Source organism: Meriones unguiculatus, chromosome 21 (assembly GCF_030254825.1).
Source record: "Meriones unguiculatus strain TT.TT164.6M chromosome 21, Bangor_MerUng_6.1, whole genome shotgun sequence".
NCBI classification, from domain to species: domain Eukaryota; kingdom Metazoa; phylum Chordata; class Mammalia; order Rodentia; family Muridae; genus Meriones; species Meriones unguiculatus.
Window position 1 is genome coordinate 41,338,194 of NC_083368.1, and position 12,601 is coordinate 41,350,794.

The 12,601-nt window shown below is 34.3% G+C and overlaps 1 protein-coding gene across 3 annotated transcripts in view; it reads left to right on the top strand.

Annotated features, from left to right (window-relative positions):
- Nucleotides 1-12,601, top strand: part of Phf14 (PHD finger protein 14) — a 141,810-nt gene that overhangs the window by 60,300 nt on the left and 68,909 nt on the right. For all 3 annotated transcript variants that reach the window (XM_060373980.1, XM_060373982.1, XM_060373983.1), the window contains 2 exons: nucleotides 1,473-1,523; nucleotides 2,399-2,520. In XM_060373980.1, the coding sequence (XP_060229963.1) occupies nucleotides 1,473-1,523; nucleotides 2,399-2,520 (173 nt within the window). The remainder of the gene's footprint in view (nucleotides 1-1,472; nucleotides 1,524-2,398; nucleotides 2,521-12,601) is intronic.

Here is a 12,601-nt window from a genome sequence, read left to right on the forward strand (position 1 = left end):
TGTGGAACTTCAATGAATAATTTGAGTATTGTCCCTTTAATGTACTTTGCCATTCTGAAACCTTACTGAAATGGCCTATATATGAAAGTTATGGTAATTAAATTAGTACAAAGAAAAGGAAAAATAATTTAAACTTTTTGCCAAATCACGTGTTTGTACTACATAGTGCATTTTAGTCATTTATTAATTGCATATAAACTATTTATAGCTTATTTAAGTAAAATAAAAATTTTGAATCTTTGGATGGAATAAACATTTTATTGCAATGACTTATACCCCCCCATATGCAGACCACCTGCTAGAGACTGTATGAGATACAAAGGTTTTATTCTAACAACTTAGATTAAAAAAAAAAAACGTTTATTTCAAAGTTAGGTAGGTACCAAATAATTCTCAACAGAACATTTTATAATATGAATGTATCAATGCTGCCATAAATCTATGTTGACTTGTCTTGAATGACTTTAATTGGTTTTTGGTTACAGGTGGAAAATCATGCAGTATGAAATTTGTATGTTGTTATGAATTAGCAAGGGACTAGATATTTTGAAGAACTGGAGTTTACAACCTTTGATGCATTTCTATTAGAAAATAATTCCATTGAGAATTATTTGGTACCTATCTATCTTTGAAATAACTGTTTTGTTTTTGTTTTGTTTTGTTTCTAATCTCAGCTGTTAGAATAAAACTTAAGTGATAGCTTGTGTCTCATCCAGTCTCTAGAGCAGTGGTCTGCAGATGAAGACTGTGAGTCTTCAGAGGCCATGCTATGTAGGATAGATAGTTTAGTGTAGCCATACTGGCTATAAATACTGTTGTATTACCTTTAAACAAGTTGATGCCTTCCTTCAAATGAAGTCCAAATACAGTTCAAAATGCAAGATATAAAAATTTTTATTATTTTAGTCTTATTACCTTCAATTTATTTTTTTAATTTGTTTATTGTATTACCTTTAAACATGTAGATATGCCTTCTTTCAAATGAAGCCCAAATGCAGTCCAAAATATAGGACATTAACTTTTTTACTAAATTATTTTAGTTAGCCTTAATTATTTGGAATAATGAGGTCTTACTCTTCCACCTTTTTTTTGTTATGGCTACTTAGAGATGTTTTCTATATTGCATGAACATGTATGCATAGGTACATGTGTAGGAAAACAATAGATATATCATTCCAGTTTCAGTGTTTTAGCTGTAGAAATGATTTGTGATAAGTTATAAAAAAATTAAATACTGTGAGTAAATCAGATTTAAGTATGAAATATTAAAGAATAGTTTTTGGAAAATTAATTTTTCCTTTCAAATACTTGTATTTATAAAGAAAGTTAGTATATTAATGACTCAGTTTAACAACATGCAATAGAGCAATGCAGCATTAGTTAGAAACACCAAATTTCTAAGTATAACTTAAAACTTAACAGAAAAATGTATGTTTATCATGCTAAAGCTTTTTTATGGGCTTTCTTTCCAGAGAACCAGAGGACGAAAGCGAAGCTTTGTTCCTGAGGAAGAAAAACATGAGGTTGGAATAAGTTTAAATTCTTTTTAAAATTTTTTTTCACAATTTATTCATTATATATTCCAATTGAAGCCCCCTCCCTCAACTCCTCCCAGTCCCACTCTTCATCTTTTCCCCATCCCCATCCCTTAGTCCAATGAAAGTGGGAGTCCTCCTCCCCTGCCATCTGATCCTAGCTTATCAAGTCTGATCATGACTGCCTGGATCCTCTTCCTCTGTGGCCTGTTAGCTCTGCATCCCCAGGGGTAAGTGATCAAAGAGCAGGCAACCAAGTTCATGACAGAGGCAGCCCCTGCTCCCCTTACTTATGATTCTACATGGAGACTGAGCTGCCAATTGGCCACATCTGAACAGGGGATCTAGGTCCTCTCCATGCATAGTCCTTGGTTGGTGCATCAGTCTCTGCAAGGACCCTTTGGGCTCAGACTGTTTAGCTTTGTTGATCTTGTCAGGCTCCTGTCCCCTCCATGTCCTTTTATCCCTACCCCACCTCTTCTAACATAAGACTCCCTATGCTCTGCCCAAGAAACACAGGCATGGTATACACTCACTTATAAGCAGATATTAGCCATATAATATAGCATAGCAATATTAAAATCTACAGACCTAAAGAAACTAAACACTAAGGAGGACCCTAGGGAGGATGCTTAGATTTCATTCAGGATAGACACCAGAAGCAGTAGAAGAGAGAAAACAGGATGCGAGCCTCTGAAAGGCTCTACCCAACGGGTGGTGGGGTGGGAGGGGGGGATCGAAGCAGATGCTGAGTTAAATTCTTCTTACATAGTCTGAACTTAAGGAAACTTTCTTGCTTTGAGTTTTTTTCCATTATCTTTCTATTCCAATTTTGTTTTGTTTACTTCTCTTTTGCATGGCAGGAAAGAGTTCCTAAAGAAAGAAGACAGAGGCAGTCTGTGTTGCAAAAGAAGCCCAAGGCTGAAGACTTAAGAACTGAATGTGCTACCTGCAAAGGAACTGGAGATAATGAGAATCTCGTCAGGTAAATTAAATGCAGAGACCTTGTCCTTAGGGGTCAAAGTCAATTGCCCATCGTTTTATTTTTGATATCAGATAAACACTTACAGAATAAGTCCTCTATAAAGTATTACTTAGTGAGAATGCTACTTCAGAAATAGATTTTATCCACTTAATAACCTGCTACACATTCTTGTACTTCAGACTGAGATATAAATAAGTGTGTCTATGGATCTTGAACAAGAGAATTCATTTTCTTTTGAGAATCAGCTGATAATGCTTTGTATAAAGAAGTTGCAAAATATTTGTTCTGAGTACCTTGTGCTAAGATCATTATGCTTTATCTCATTAGACCACAGTTTCTGAAGTCTGTTAGCATATCATAAATGTTGAAGTTTATTCACATTGGTGATTGAGTTTGATTGGCAACAACTTTCTTATGCTTTCCAAAATGAATGTGTTAAATGCTTCTCTGTTATGAAATAAAGAAAGGTGAAAAGATGGCCTAGATAGACTTTATTTTTTGTTTGGTTTCCTTCTTTGTTTGTTTTGTTTTGTACTTTAAAAAATTTTAAGTCAAACGTGATACCTTCCAGGCACCTCTGGTGACGCTGCTCATGGCTACTCCTCAAGGCTCAGAGACTTCTCGTTTTAGCCATTCGCATCTGTGGCTAAAAGAAGAGACTACCCAAAGTGCTGAGTGTGGCGGTGGGTGGGTGGATGGAAAACAACAGTGCTCATTCAGTGGAGTTAGTAGTCTTTCAGAGCACAGTGACACAGTGTTTCACACAGGGCGGAAGGGAATGTTTTCTGAGTTTTTTCAGAAATTGTGTTTATCAGATTTATCATCAAGTATCTGGGGACAAGAAAGTAAACACTTAATATTTAAATTTAATAAAAGTAAACATTTAATATTTACATTTTTATTGTATGATTTAAAATACTTTTAAATGTCATGTATTTCAGTCACTAAGAATATAACATGTATATGTGAATTCATAAAAGGCTTCAAGTTATAAAGTTATTAGGTTTTATATTTTTTTCTTTTTGCTGAAAAAGATTAGAAGAAAGTAAAAATTCTAGTGAAAAAAGGTTAGGAAGTGCGCTAATGATTACATTTCTTTACAATTTAAAATTCTTCCGAGTTTAAGAAATACACATGAACGCTTGTCTTCCTACTATAATTTTTTTGAAGACTGTGATATCATAAGTACAACATGTTGTATACATAAAATTATAAACTTTTAAAAATGTCAGTCTTATGTAATTAACAATACTCAATCACAGGAAATTCCCTTGGGCCTGGAGGTGAGGTTGAGGAGCTTGATGAACTTGAAATTGTGCGAGATTTAGTGCTGATGACCCTCCTTTAAGTGCTGAGCCTATACAAGACCATATCTTTCTGTCGGAGATAAAGTATTGATTCCAGATCATGTATTTTAGGATCAATAGGCTTTTACTGGGATGTATTATTTTTTTGGATATATTTTATGTTAGAAATTAATACAATTTTTATTTCCAGAAGTATTCTTTCCCCTAGGGCATTTCCAAACCATCATATTTGAGTTGTCTTTCAAAAAAATAGGTTTCATCTTTCTTCTAGACTTAATAAGATTTTTGAGCAGTGTTAGCCTTCTTATATATTTTATGACTTTCTATTATAAAACTTTTATTTCTACTCATAACAATATTAAATGTCTGCAGTTTTGTCAGTCTTTTGGAAGGTAAAAATGTTACTCTAGAATTGATATGTTAGCTTCTTTTTCTGGTCTGCCTTACTAAGAGATAGCAGCATAAATTATCTGTAAAATTTAAAAGAAATTGATAAAGAAGCAAATGTTTTCATTAATAGTTTGTAGGTTAAGGTGGATATGAGGTAATATCACAAGTGTTTTTTAGTTGTAATGTTATCTTTCTTTTAAAAAGTATGTTCACTTTAGGCATCACTGTTCTTGGATTACAAGTTTTTTAATAGAATTTTATCTGCTTAGTAAAAGTAATTTTATAGTTAATATTTGTCAGTTTGCCTACCATCTCATTTATTTTGGAAGTAAGATCATTATTGTTTGAAAATCCTTCCTCCAATGTCATATTTTATGACCATATTGTACACCTTTATCATGCATAATTTTAATATAGTTAATTCATTATTCACACATTTGTTTGTTTGTAATCTTGTGTATTGGACCCATGGTTTTATAATGATCTCTTAAATTTGCCTTTTTTTTTTCTGTAAAGATATATTTTAAAACCAAGGGATGTGGCTAAGTCAGTAGAGTACCTGCCATACTAACACAAAGAAACTAAGTTACATTCCCAGTGCTCACAAATAAGCTACATGTATAGGATTTTGCATGTAATCCCTTTGCCAGGGAGAAAGTGACAGGTAGCTCTGGGGCTCACTGAGCTGCTGCTAGGGCTTATTAGGGAAACTCGGATCTCAGTAAGAAAATAGGTAGGTAGGTAGGTAGGTAGATAGATGGATAGATAAATACATAGATAGATAATGAATAGATAGATATTTAGATAGATTAGATAATAGATAATAGATTAGAAGACAGATGGGTAGCAGATAGACAGATAGACAGACAGACAGACAGACAGACAGACAGACAGATAGATAGATAGATAGTGAAGAAACAGACAAATCAAAATAAATAGTAGAGAGCTGCTAAAGAACAGCTTTCAAGGTTGGCTTCTGTCTTCCATATGTATACCTGCATACACACATGTATCCACACACAGACAGACACATATACATAGCACTGCAACATACACATGCAAAGTATATTTCAGTGCTTAGTTAGAGATATGTTATATTCATTGTATATTCCACTTAGATTTTCCTAGAAAATTAAGTACCTTGGGTATAATAAATTTTTACTAAATGTAGTCTGTTATTTTCTCAAGTTCCTGTGAACCAATATCCATAACTGTATCTGTTGCTTTGAATTTGAAAGGACACCTCTATTTAGTTCAGGTTATGTACTAAAGTCCTGTGTATTTACTTTTCTTCCTCAGTTAAGTGTAAATGATTTCATGTGAGTTTATGTGTATTTTCATATTATTTCATCTTTGTAGTTTATCAGTCAGCTATAGTTAGTTGGTTACAGCTGTTTCTTTCCTGCTCTGTATATTTTTCTGAGGCATTAGGCAAATTACTTAGCATTTCTGTGTTTTATTATCTCTCTCTATTGTAGCTGAGCAAAATCTTACTTTGCTTCATTAGGTATTTTGTGAGTAAGTGCTAAGTGGCTGTAAAATCCTTTCTATGTAAAGACAGTAATCTTTATAGCATTGCAAAGGATATGTGTTGAAGTGAGTGGTGTGATTGATAGATGTGTTTTTAACAGTAAGTTCTTCTGAAAACATACATAGACTTTTTTTTTGTTTTTGTTTTTTTGCTTAAAACTGCTTCTAGAAAATAGGGGATAAAATGAAGCTTAGAATTTGCCATTATGTATTTTCTAAAATGATCAGATTAAGATATTTCTATTCATCAAGAAGTACAACAATTATCAAAGTCATAAAAATATTTAACTTTAATATAATCACATGGAATTTAAAAAATACTACTTCTATTTTGCCATCTTCTTTTTTAAACTTAGAAATTTTCCATTAAAACCATATTCATTTATGTCTTAAAAACATCCCTTGCTCACTTCTTGATTACTAATTTACTTTTGTTACCACATTTGCTCAGAAATACTAGGTAAATTAATCATAGTATTAATAAGTATAAGTTATTAATTAACCTATACAAATTAATAAGTATAGGCTCTTTTTAATTAATAAAAATTATGATTAAATTTGAATCTAAAAGCAAATTGGGCCACGAAATACAATACATATCTGGTAGATATATTTCAAAGGCTTACAAATGGAGAGTTACTTTCAGGTGACAAGTATAGTGCACATTTGTATGTGTGTATGTGTGTTAGATATGGAAGGGGACGTAATACATCAGTACAAGAATAGACATGAAGTAAGGTTTTGCTTTCAGAGTAGTGGAGTTTTAGAGATAATCAGTTCTTTGTTTTCCATGAGCTTTTTACTCTGAATTGTAAGCTTCATAATTTACATTAACTAGGTAAACACAATGTGACAGCCTTACTGCTGTGTGAGAGACAGACCACAAAAGTTTCTGGAAAATTCGTGTTATCTGTGAATTCTCTTAAGCTAATGCCTTTCATTTTATTTTGCATGTAGCTGTTAGAAGCATGAGGATAGGAAAGAATCTGTGAAACCATTTCAGGTTTACAGCTAATTCTACACTGTTAAAGGCATGCTGGAATCTCATCTGAGGATGTGGTGAATTATATAGACATTGACCCATTTTGCTGCAAGGTTAGGAGGCCTAAGTAATGCTATCAGCACTTTTATTTTACATTTTAAATGTCTTACTTCTGAATGATTTTTCTTAAACCAAATTTGATTGCATCATAAACTGTTAGGGACACCAGTAAGAATTCATGTGTAATAGATTTTATTTCAAGTATTAGTTTCTAATGAGCCTGAATATTTAAATTTTTAATGAACTTTTTTGTCCTAACCTGTATGTAGGGTCATAAATTTCCTGAATCATAATTCAGATTTTTCTTTCTGAGATTTGATTGGACAGATAGTGAAGCCTAAATTTGGCTGTTATTTAGTTACTATTTTCAAAGATGTTTTTCCCTGTTCAGCCTAATACATGGTAGGCTAGTGCCCTACCTTTTGGTCATTATTTTCATGTCACTCTTAGTGAAAATGGATTACTCAAATTACTTTAAAAATCATAATCAACTTTTCTTTCCTTTAAGGAAAGATAGAATTACATTTGAGAGAATTCTTAAACATGCTTTGTTTAGGTTATAGAATTACTTCATTACTGACTTTTTAAAAACTTCTAATATAGAAATTACTGTTTTCATTGAATGACTGTTGAGCTGGTGAGTAAGTAAGGTCTTGCTCATGCTGGTCAAATGCTCTGTCATTGAACCACAGCCCCAATTGCAAAAAACATCTTTCTTTGTTTTTGTTGTTTATTTTGAAACAGTCTCACTAAACTGCCTTCTTGTGTATTTTAACAAATTAATTTAATATTTTGACAACATATTTAATCTTCCTCATTTTCATGGTAGATCAAATACAAAAGCCAAAACAGTATCATAGCAAGAGGTCTCTATCTCCTATAACTCACAGCCTAAAAAATATCTTCTGTTTAATTCTTTTAATAGGGTTCATGTCAAAAGGGAAGAAAAATCCAGTATTGCAAATCTAGACTGAATTATAAGGGATTGCTTGTATTTAAACAAAGGTTTATAATTATGACTTCATTGTTACTTTATTTTCTTGTATTTTTAACATTTGACTTTTGGGGATGTTGTGTGGACAAATTTGAGACAGGGTAGCGTAGGAAGTGTAGACCAGATGGGTCTTTGCCTCTAGTTTCTGTGTGGTGAAAGTGACAATTGTATGCAACTGTGCCCAACATCATTTTATTTTTATGTTGTTTTTATTTTTAAAATAATTTTAAGCTACATTTTGAACAAACTTTCACATTACTTTATAATTGATTGATTGATCAAACCTCTTCGGGTGGAAGCTAGTTTCCTAGCTTCTCTGTCTCTCATTATTCTGGGAAAATAAAAACAGGTCAATAAATATCAGCCAGTTCCTTTGAGTAAATAGCTGTCCTGTTTAAAGACTTCTGTTGAGGTGCAATTTTCATTCCTTACATTTCCCCTCTAAATTTTTATTTTTGAAACAAGATACCTGACTATGTCCTTGTGTCTGACTTTTATTACAAACTAAAGGGTTTTTTTTTTTCTATATTTTAGGAGGCAGTATTGTATAATGAACTATAATCACTATTGACTCAAACCCTAGATTTGTAACTTGTGAACTTTGCCTTTCTCTCTCGTTTTAAACTTGGTTAAAACTGACAGACAGTAACGCCTGGTGTGTAGGTTGTCTGCAACAATAAATGTGATGATGTAACACATGGTTAGGAAATGGTAAATGTTCCTCATGTAATAAGAATAACTATGATAAAACGTAATTTTTGCATCATCTCATTCTGTATGTTTATCTTAAATTATTTAGTTGCCTAGGAAGGTAGGCAGTGTTACTGCCACTGAGTTGCTTTTGGAGAGAAAACTAAGGCACAGGGTCAAGTTATTCCCGAAAATTTGTAAAACTAAAACCGAATGAATTCAAATTTACACTGTCATGCTCCAAATTCCACAGTGCTAGTTTTTTTTTTGTTTTTTTTTTTTTGTTTGTTTTTGTTTTTTTTTACATTTTAGTTCCCTGTTGTTTAAGACTTGCGTGTGAATGCCAGGCATGTGCCAGAAGTCATTAATCCTAGTTCTTGGGAGTCAGAGGCAAGAGGACCAGTCTGAGTTATATAGTCACATAGTGAAACCCTGTCTCAAAAAAAAAGATTTGGTTTGTTAAGTATATTTGTTACAGCCTAGTTGATAGTACTCGTTTCATGCTCATTTTTTTTTTTTTTTGGTGGCTTTGTAGACTATTTTTTTTCAGTTACTTGAGTACTAGAACCTTATTCTGTTAACATGCTTTTTTAAGTAAGCAGACTTACTAAAATAATCTATTTATCCTTTTAAACTTTGTATGTTGCCCTGTTAGTCTTTACTTCCTCTTTATTTTGAATAAGGATCATAGCATTAATAATGGAAATGGAATTTTGGCCATGCTTTTCTGGGCTATTTGATATTTGAGAAGCCAGTTACATTTAAGATAACTTTAAGGTACATCAACATTTCCATAGTCAATGAATATAATTACATTGTACTTATAGTATATATGCATATTTAATGTCACATGCATACATACTTAGCTCACATATATAATACATAAATTTAATAGCGTGCAAGTTGCTGTTTAGGAAAAGTTGTGGTGCTCTGTGTACTTGTACTTTTTAAGTCATCAGTAATGTTAATTATATTCACCTTCTAAAAAGTGTTCTGTGCTTCTTTTGTCTTAGGAACAATGCATCACTGCTCTAGGTTAAAGAAACTTGAATGCAACACTTAACTGTAGAGAGGCAAATAATTAATCACCACTTTGTGCAAAAAAAGCTTTCAAGCATTTTAACTCACTATTTTCATTTTGTGAATGAACTTTGTAGATCAGATACACCTCATAAAAGTTGCTTTCTTGATTGTCTGTGATCTGGAAGGTTATAATTTTAGGAGAAGTGGGACATTTTAGTTCACCAGTGCAAGGTAATGAATTTCACTCCATTGAAATTCAGCAAACTTAGAAAATGAGACTATTTTGTGCTAATGTTCATAGAATGTCAGCTTGTCCTTGCCTGAGATGGCTCATGGCGTTAATCTGGTCGTCTCTGAAGCTTGTGTGAATAGACTTCCCATCTTGGAAGTCAGAAAAGCAGAGTCACATAACTCTAGATGAGCTTGTTCTCCTGTTAAGATAACTTCCTGTGTCTACACAGATATTTTAGTTAACAGATTGTACTTTTAAATTTCTTTTTTCTCATTAAAGATACAGCATTGAAAAATATCAGACCTGCTCCGCCACCACACACACACACACACTCACACACATTTTACACATTTTACCTTCTTCAATTTGTTAGCATACTTTAAAAATCTATTTTATTTTAGTGTGTGTGTGTGTGTGTGTTTTATGCCACTTCCTCTATTTTCCACCACAATCCCTTCCAACACCAGGTGGGAGAGAAAGAAGATTAGTGGGGAGAGGGTTATGTCCTGCTGTTGAGGATCCCTGAGTTCGTTGGGGCAAGTCCAGTCTTCATTTTACGATGTCTCCAACTTCTCATCAAACTGCAACAACAGCAGGCAGGAGCAGTAGAGGAGAAGCAGCAGCAGCTTTGTTCTTTCTCGGAGGCCCCCAGCACTCCCTGGCCTCTGGCATTTATTCCCTCTCAGACTCCTCAGAATTAAACTTTTTGCAGCTGGCAAAGAGTCCATCTCAGAGCACACACTAGGCAAATAGTTTTCTGCTGTGGTCAGTCTGAATCAGCCCCGTATCCTACATCTGGGACTAAAACAAAAATATGTTTACATAACATAATGGAGTTTTTAAAGACTCCAAAACTTTCCACTACATCAAGTCATTCTTTGATTTTGGTATATGCCATTAGTACAGTCCTAGTTTTCTTGGTATTACTGTTGCTGTGCATGGGGTGGCTGTTGACAGTGCAGCTGGGATAACCATTCTCTTGTTTATTGAGAGACTGTCTCTCCAGCTCCTCTCCTGCTTTCATCTAACTCAATATTTTTCACAGTAGTAAAAAAAACAGAACATGAGACTTATCTGAAAACATCTAGTAACCAGGAGAAAATACGAGGATAATGCAAAAGGCTACAATTTGAAGATTACTGGATGTTAGTTACTTGTCTTAATACTATGCTAAAATATTCTGACAAAAGCAGTTTAAGGAAGGAAAGATTTGTTTGTTTCTTTTTGCCACTCATCTCCACAGTTTGGTTCATCATGGAAAGGAAGACATGGTAGGAGCTTGAGGAAGCAGAGGAAGATGAGTGCTTGTGCTCAGCTTAGTTTCTTCTTCTTAAGCGGTCCAGGATCATAGTCCAGGGTGGGCAGGTTGTTCCATCTGCTTCAGCCTAGTAATTCCACACAGGTGTGCCCAGAGACTCATCTCCCAGGCATTTCTAGATCTCAGGCTTACCATTGAGATCAACCATCACAAGGTTGTAGTTTATTGGTAGAGCCCTGTAGATGTAAGACCCTGGTTTAATCTCCAGTACTCCAGTTGGTCAGCCAGTTAATCTGAGGTTGAAGCCTGATAAGATTCTGCTTATAGTCTCTAATTTTGAGGAATACAGATAGTATTTCTGGAAACCAATTCTCTCATTTTGAAGGAAGGTTGGCTGATGTGTTTGGGTACCTGTGTGTTTGGTTACCTATGTGTATAAGTCAGAAGACAACCTTGGTTATCTTTGCTTACAAGCAGTCTACCTTATTTTTGAAACAGAGTTGGTCTGTCTCTGACCTGGAGTTTGCCAAGTAGTTGTGGCTGGCTGGCCAGTGAGCACCAAGCATCACTTACCTGTCTCCTCCAGCACTAGAATTATAAATGCCATCATACCTGGCTTTTTGCTATATTTTTTTTAATAAAAAAAAATGGATTTGATGGGTCAAACTCAGAACTTAACAGCAAGTACGTTACAGAATGCATTATCTGCCTAGCTCCCAAAATTGATTGGAAAATGTCCTTCAATCTAGTATTCCATAATTTTGTAATATTGGGCATAAGGAAGAAAAATGTTAGAAATGTAAAATTTTACATCTTTCAGATTAATAAATTTTAAATAATTTATAAGAGAATGTGATAGTGATTGCTATTTTTTTTATTTTTTATTTTTTATTTTTTTATATTTTTTTATCAGTTACATTTTATTAACTCTGTATCCCAGCCGTGTCCCGATCCCTCATTCCCTCCCAGTCCCTCCCTCCCTCCCTCCCTCCCTCATCTCCACCGTGCCCCTTTCCAAGTCCACTGATGGGGGGGACCTCCTCCCCATTCATCTGATCCTGTTTTATCAGGTATCTTCAGGACTGGCTGCAAAGCCCTCCTCTGTGGCCTAACAGGACTGCTCCTCCCTTTGGGGGTGGGGAGGCCAAAGAGCCAGTCATTGAGTTCCTTTTAGAAATAGTCCTTGTTCCCCTCACTTTGGGAAACCAATTGGTGACTGAGCTACCACAGGCTACATCTGAGTGGAGGTTCTAGGTTATATCCATACATGGTCCTTGGTTGAATGTCAGTCTCAGAAAAGACCCTGTGCCCAGATATATTTGGTCCTTGTGGAGCTCCTATCCTTTCCCCATCAGACTAACTCCCCTTCTTTCTTATGATTCCCTGTACTCTGCCAAAGGTTTGGTCATGAGTCTTTGCTTTGAAAACACTGCTAGTTAGAGTCTTTGGAATCTAGAAAAGATCATTCTGAGTGAAATATCCCAGAAGGAGAAAGACAAACATGGGATATACTCACTTATATAGACCTATAAGATATGATAAACATAATGAAATCTATACACCTAAAAAAGATAATCAATTGAGCGGACATGGGGTAAGATGATCAATCCTCATT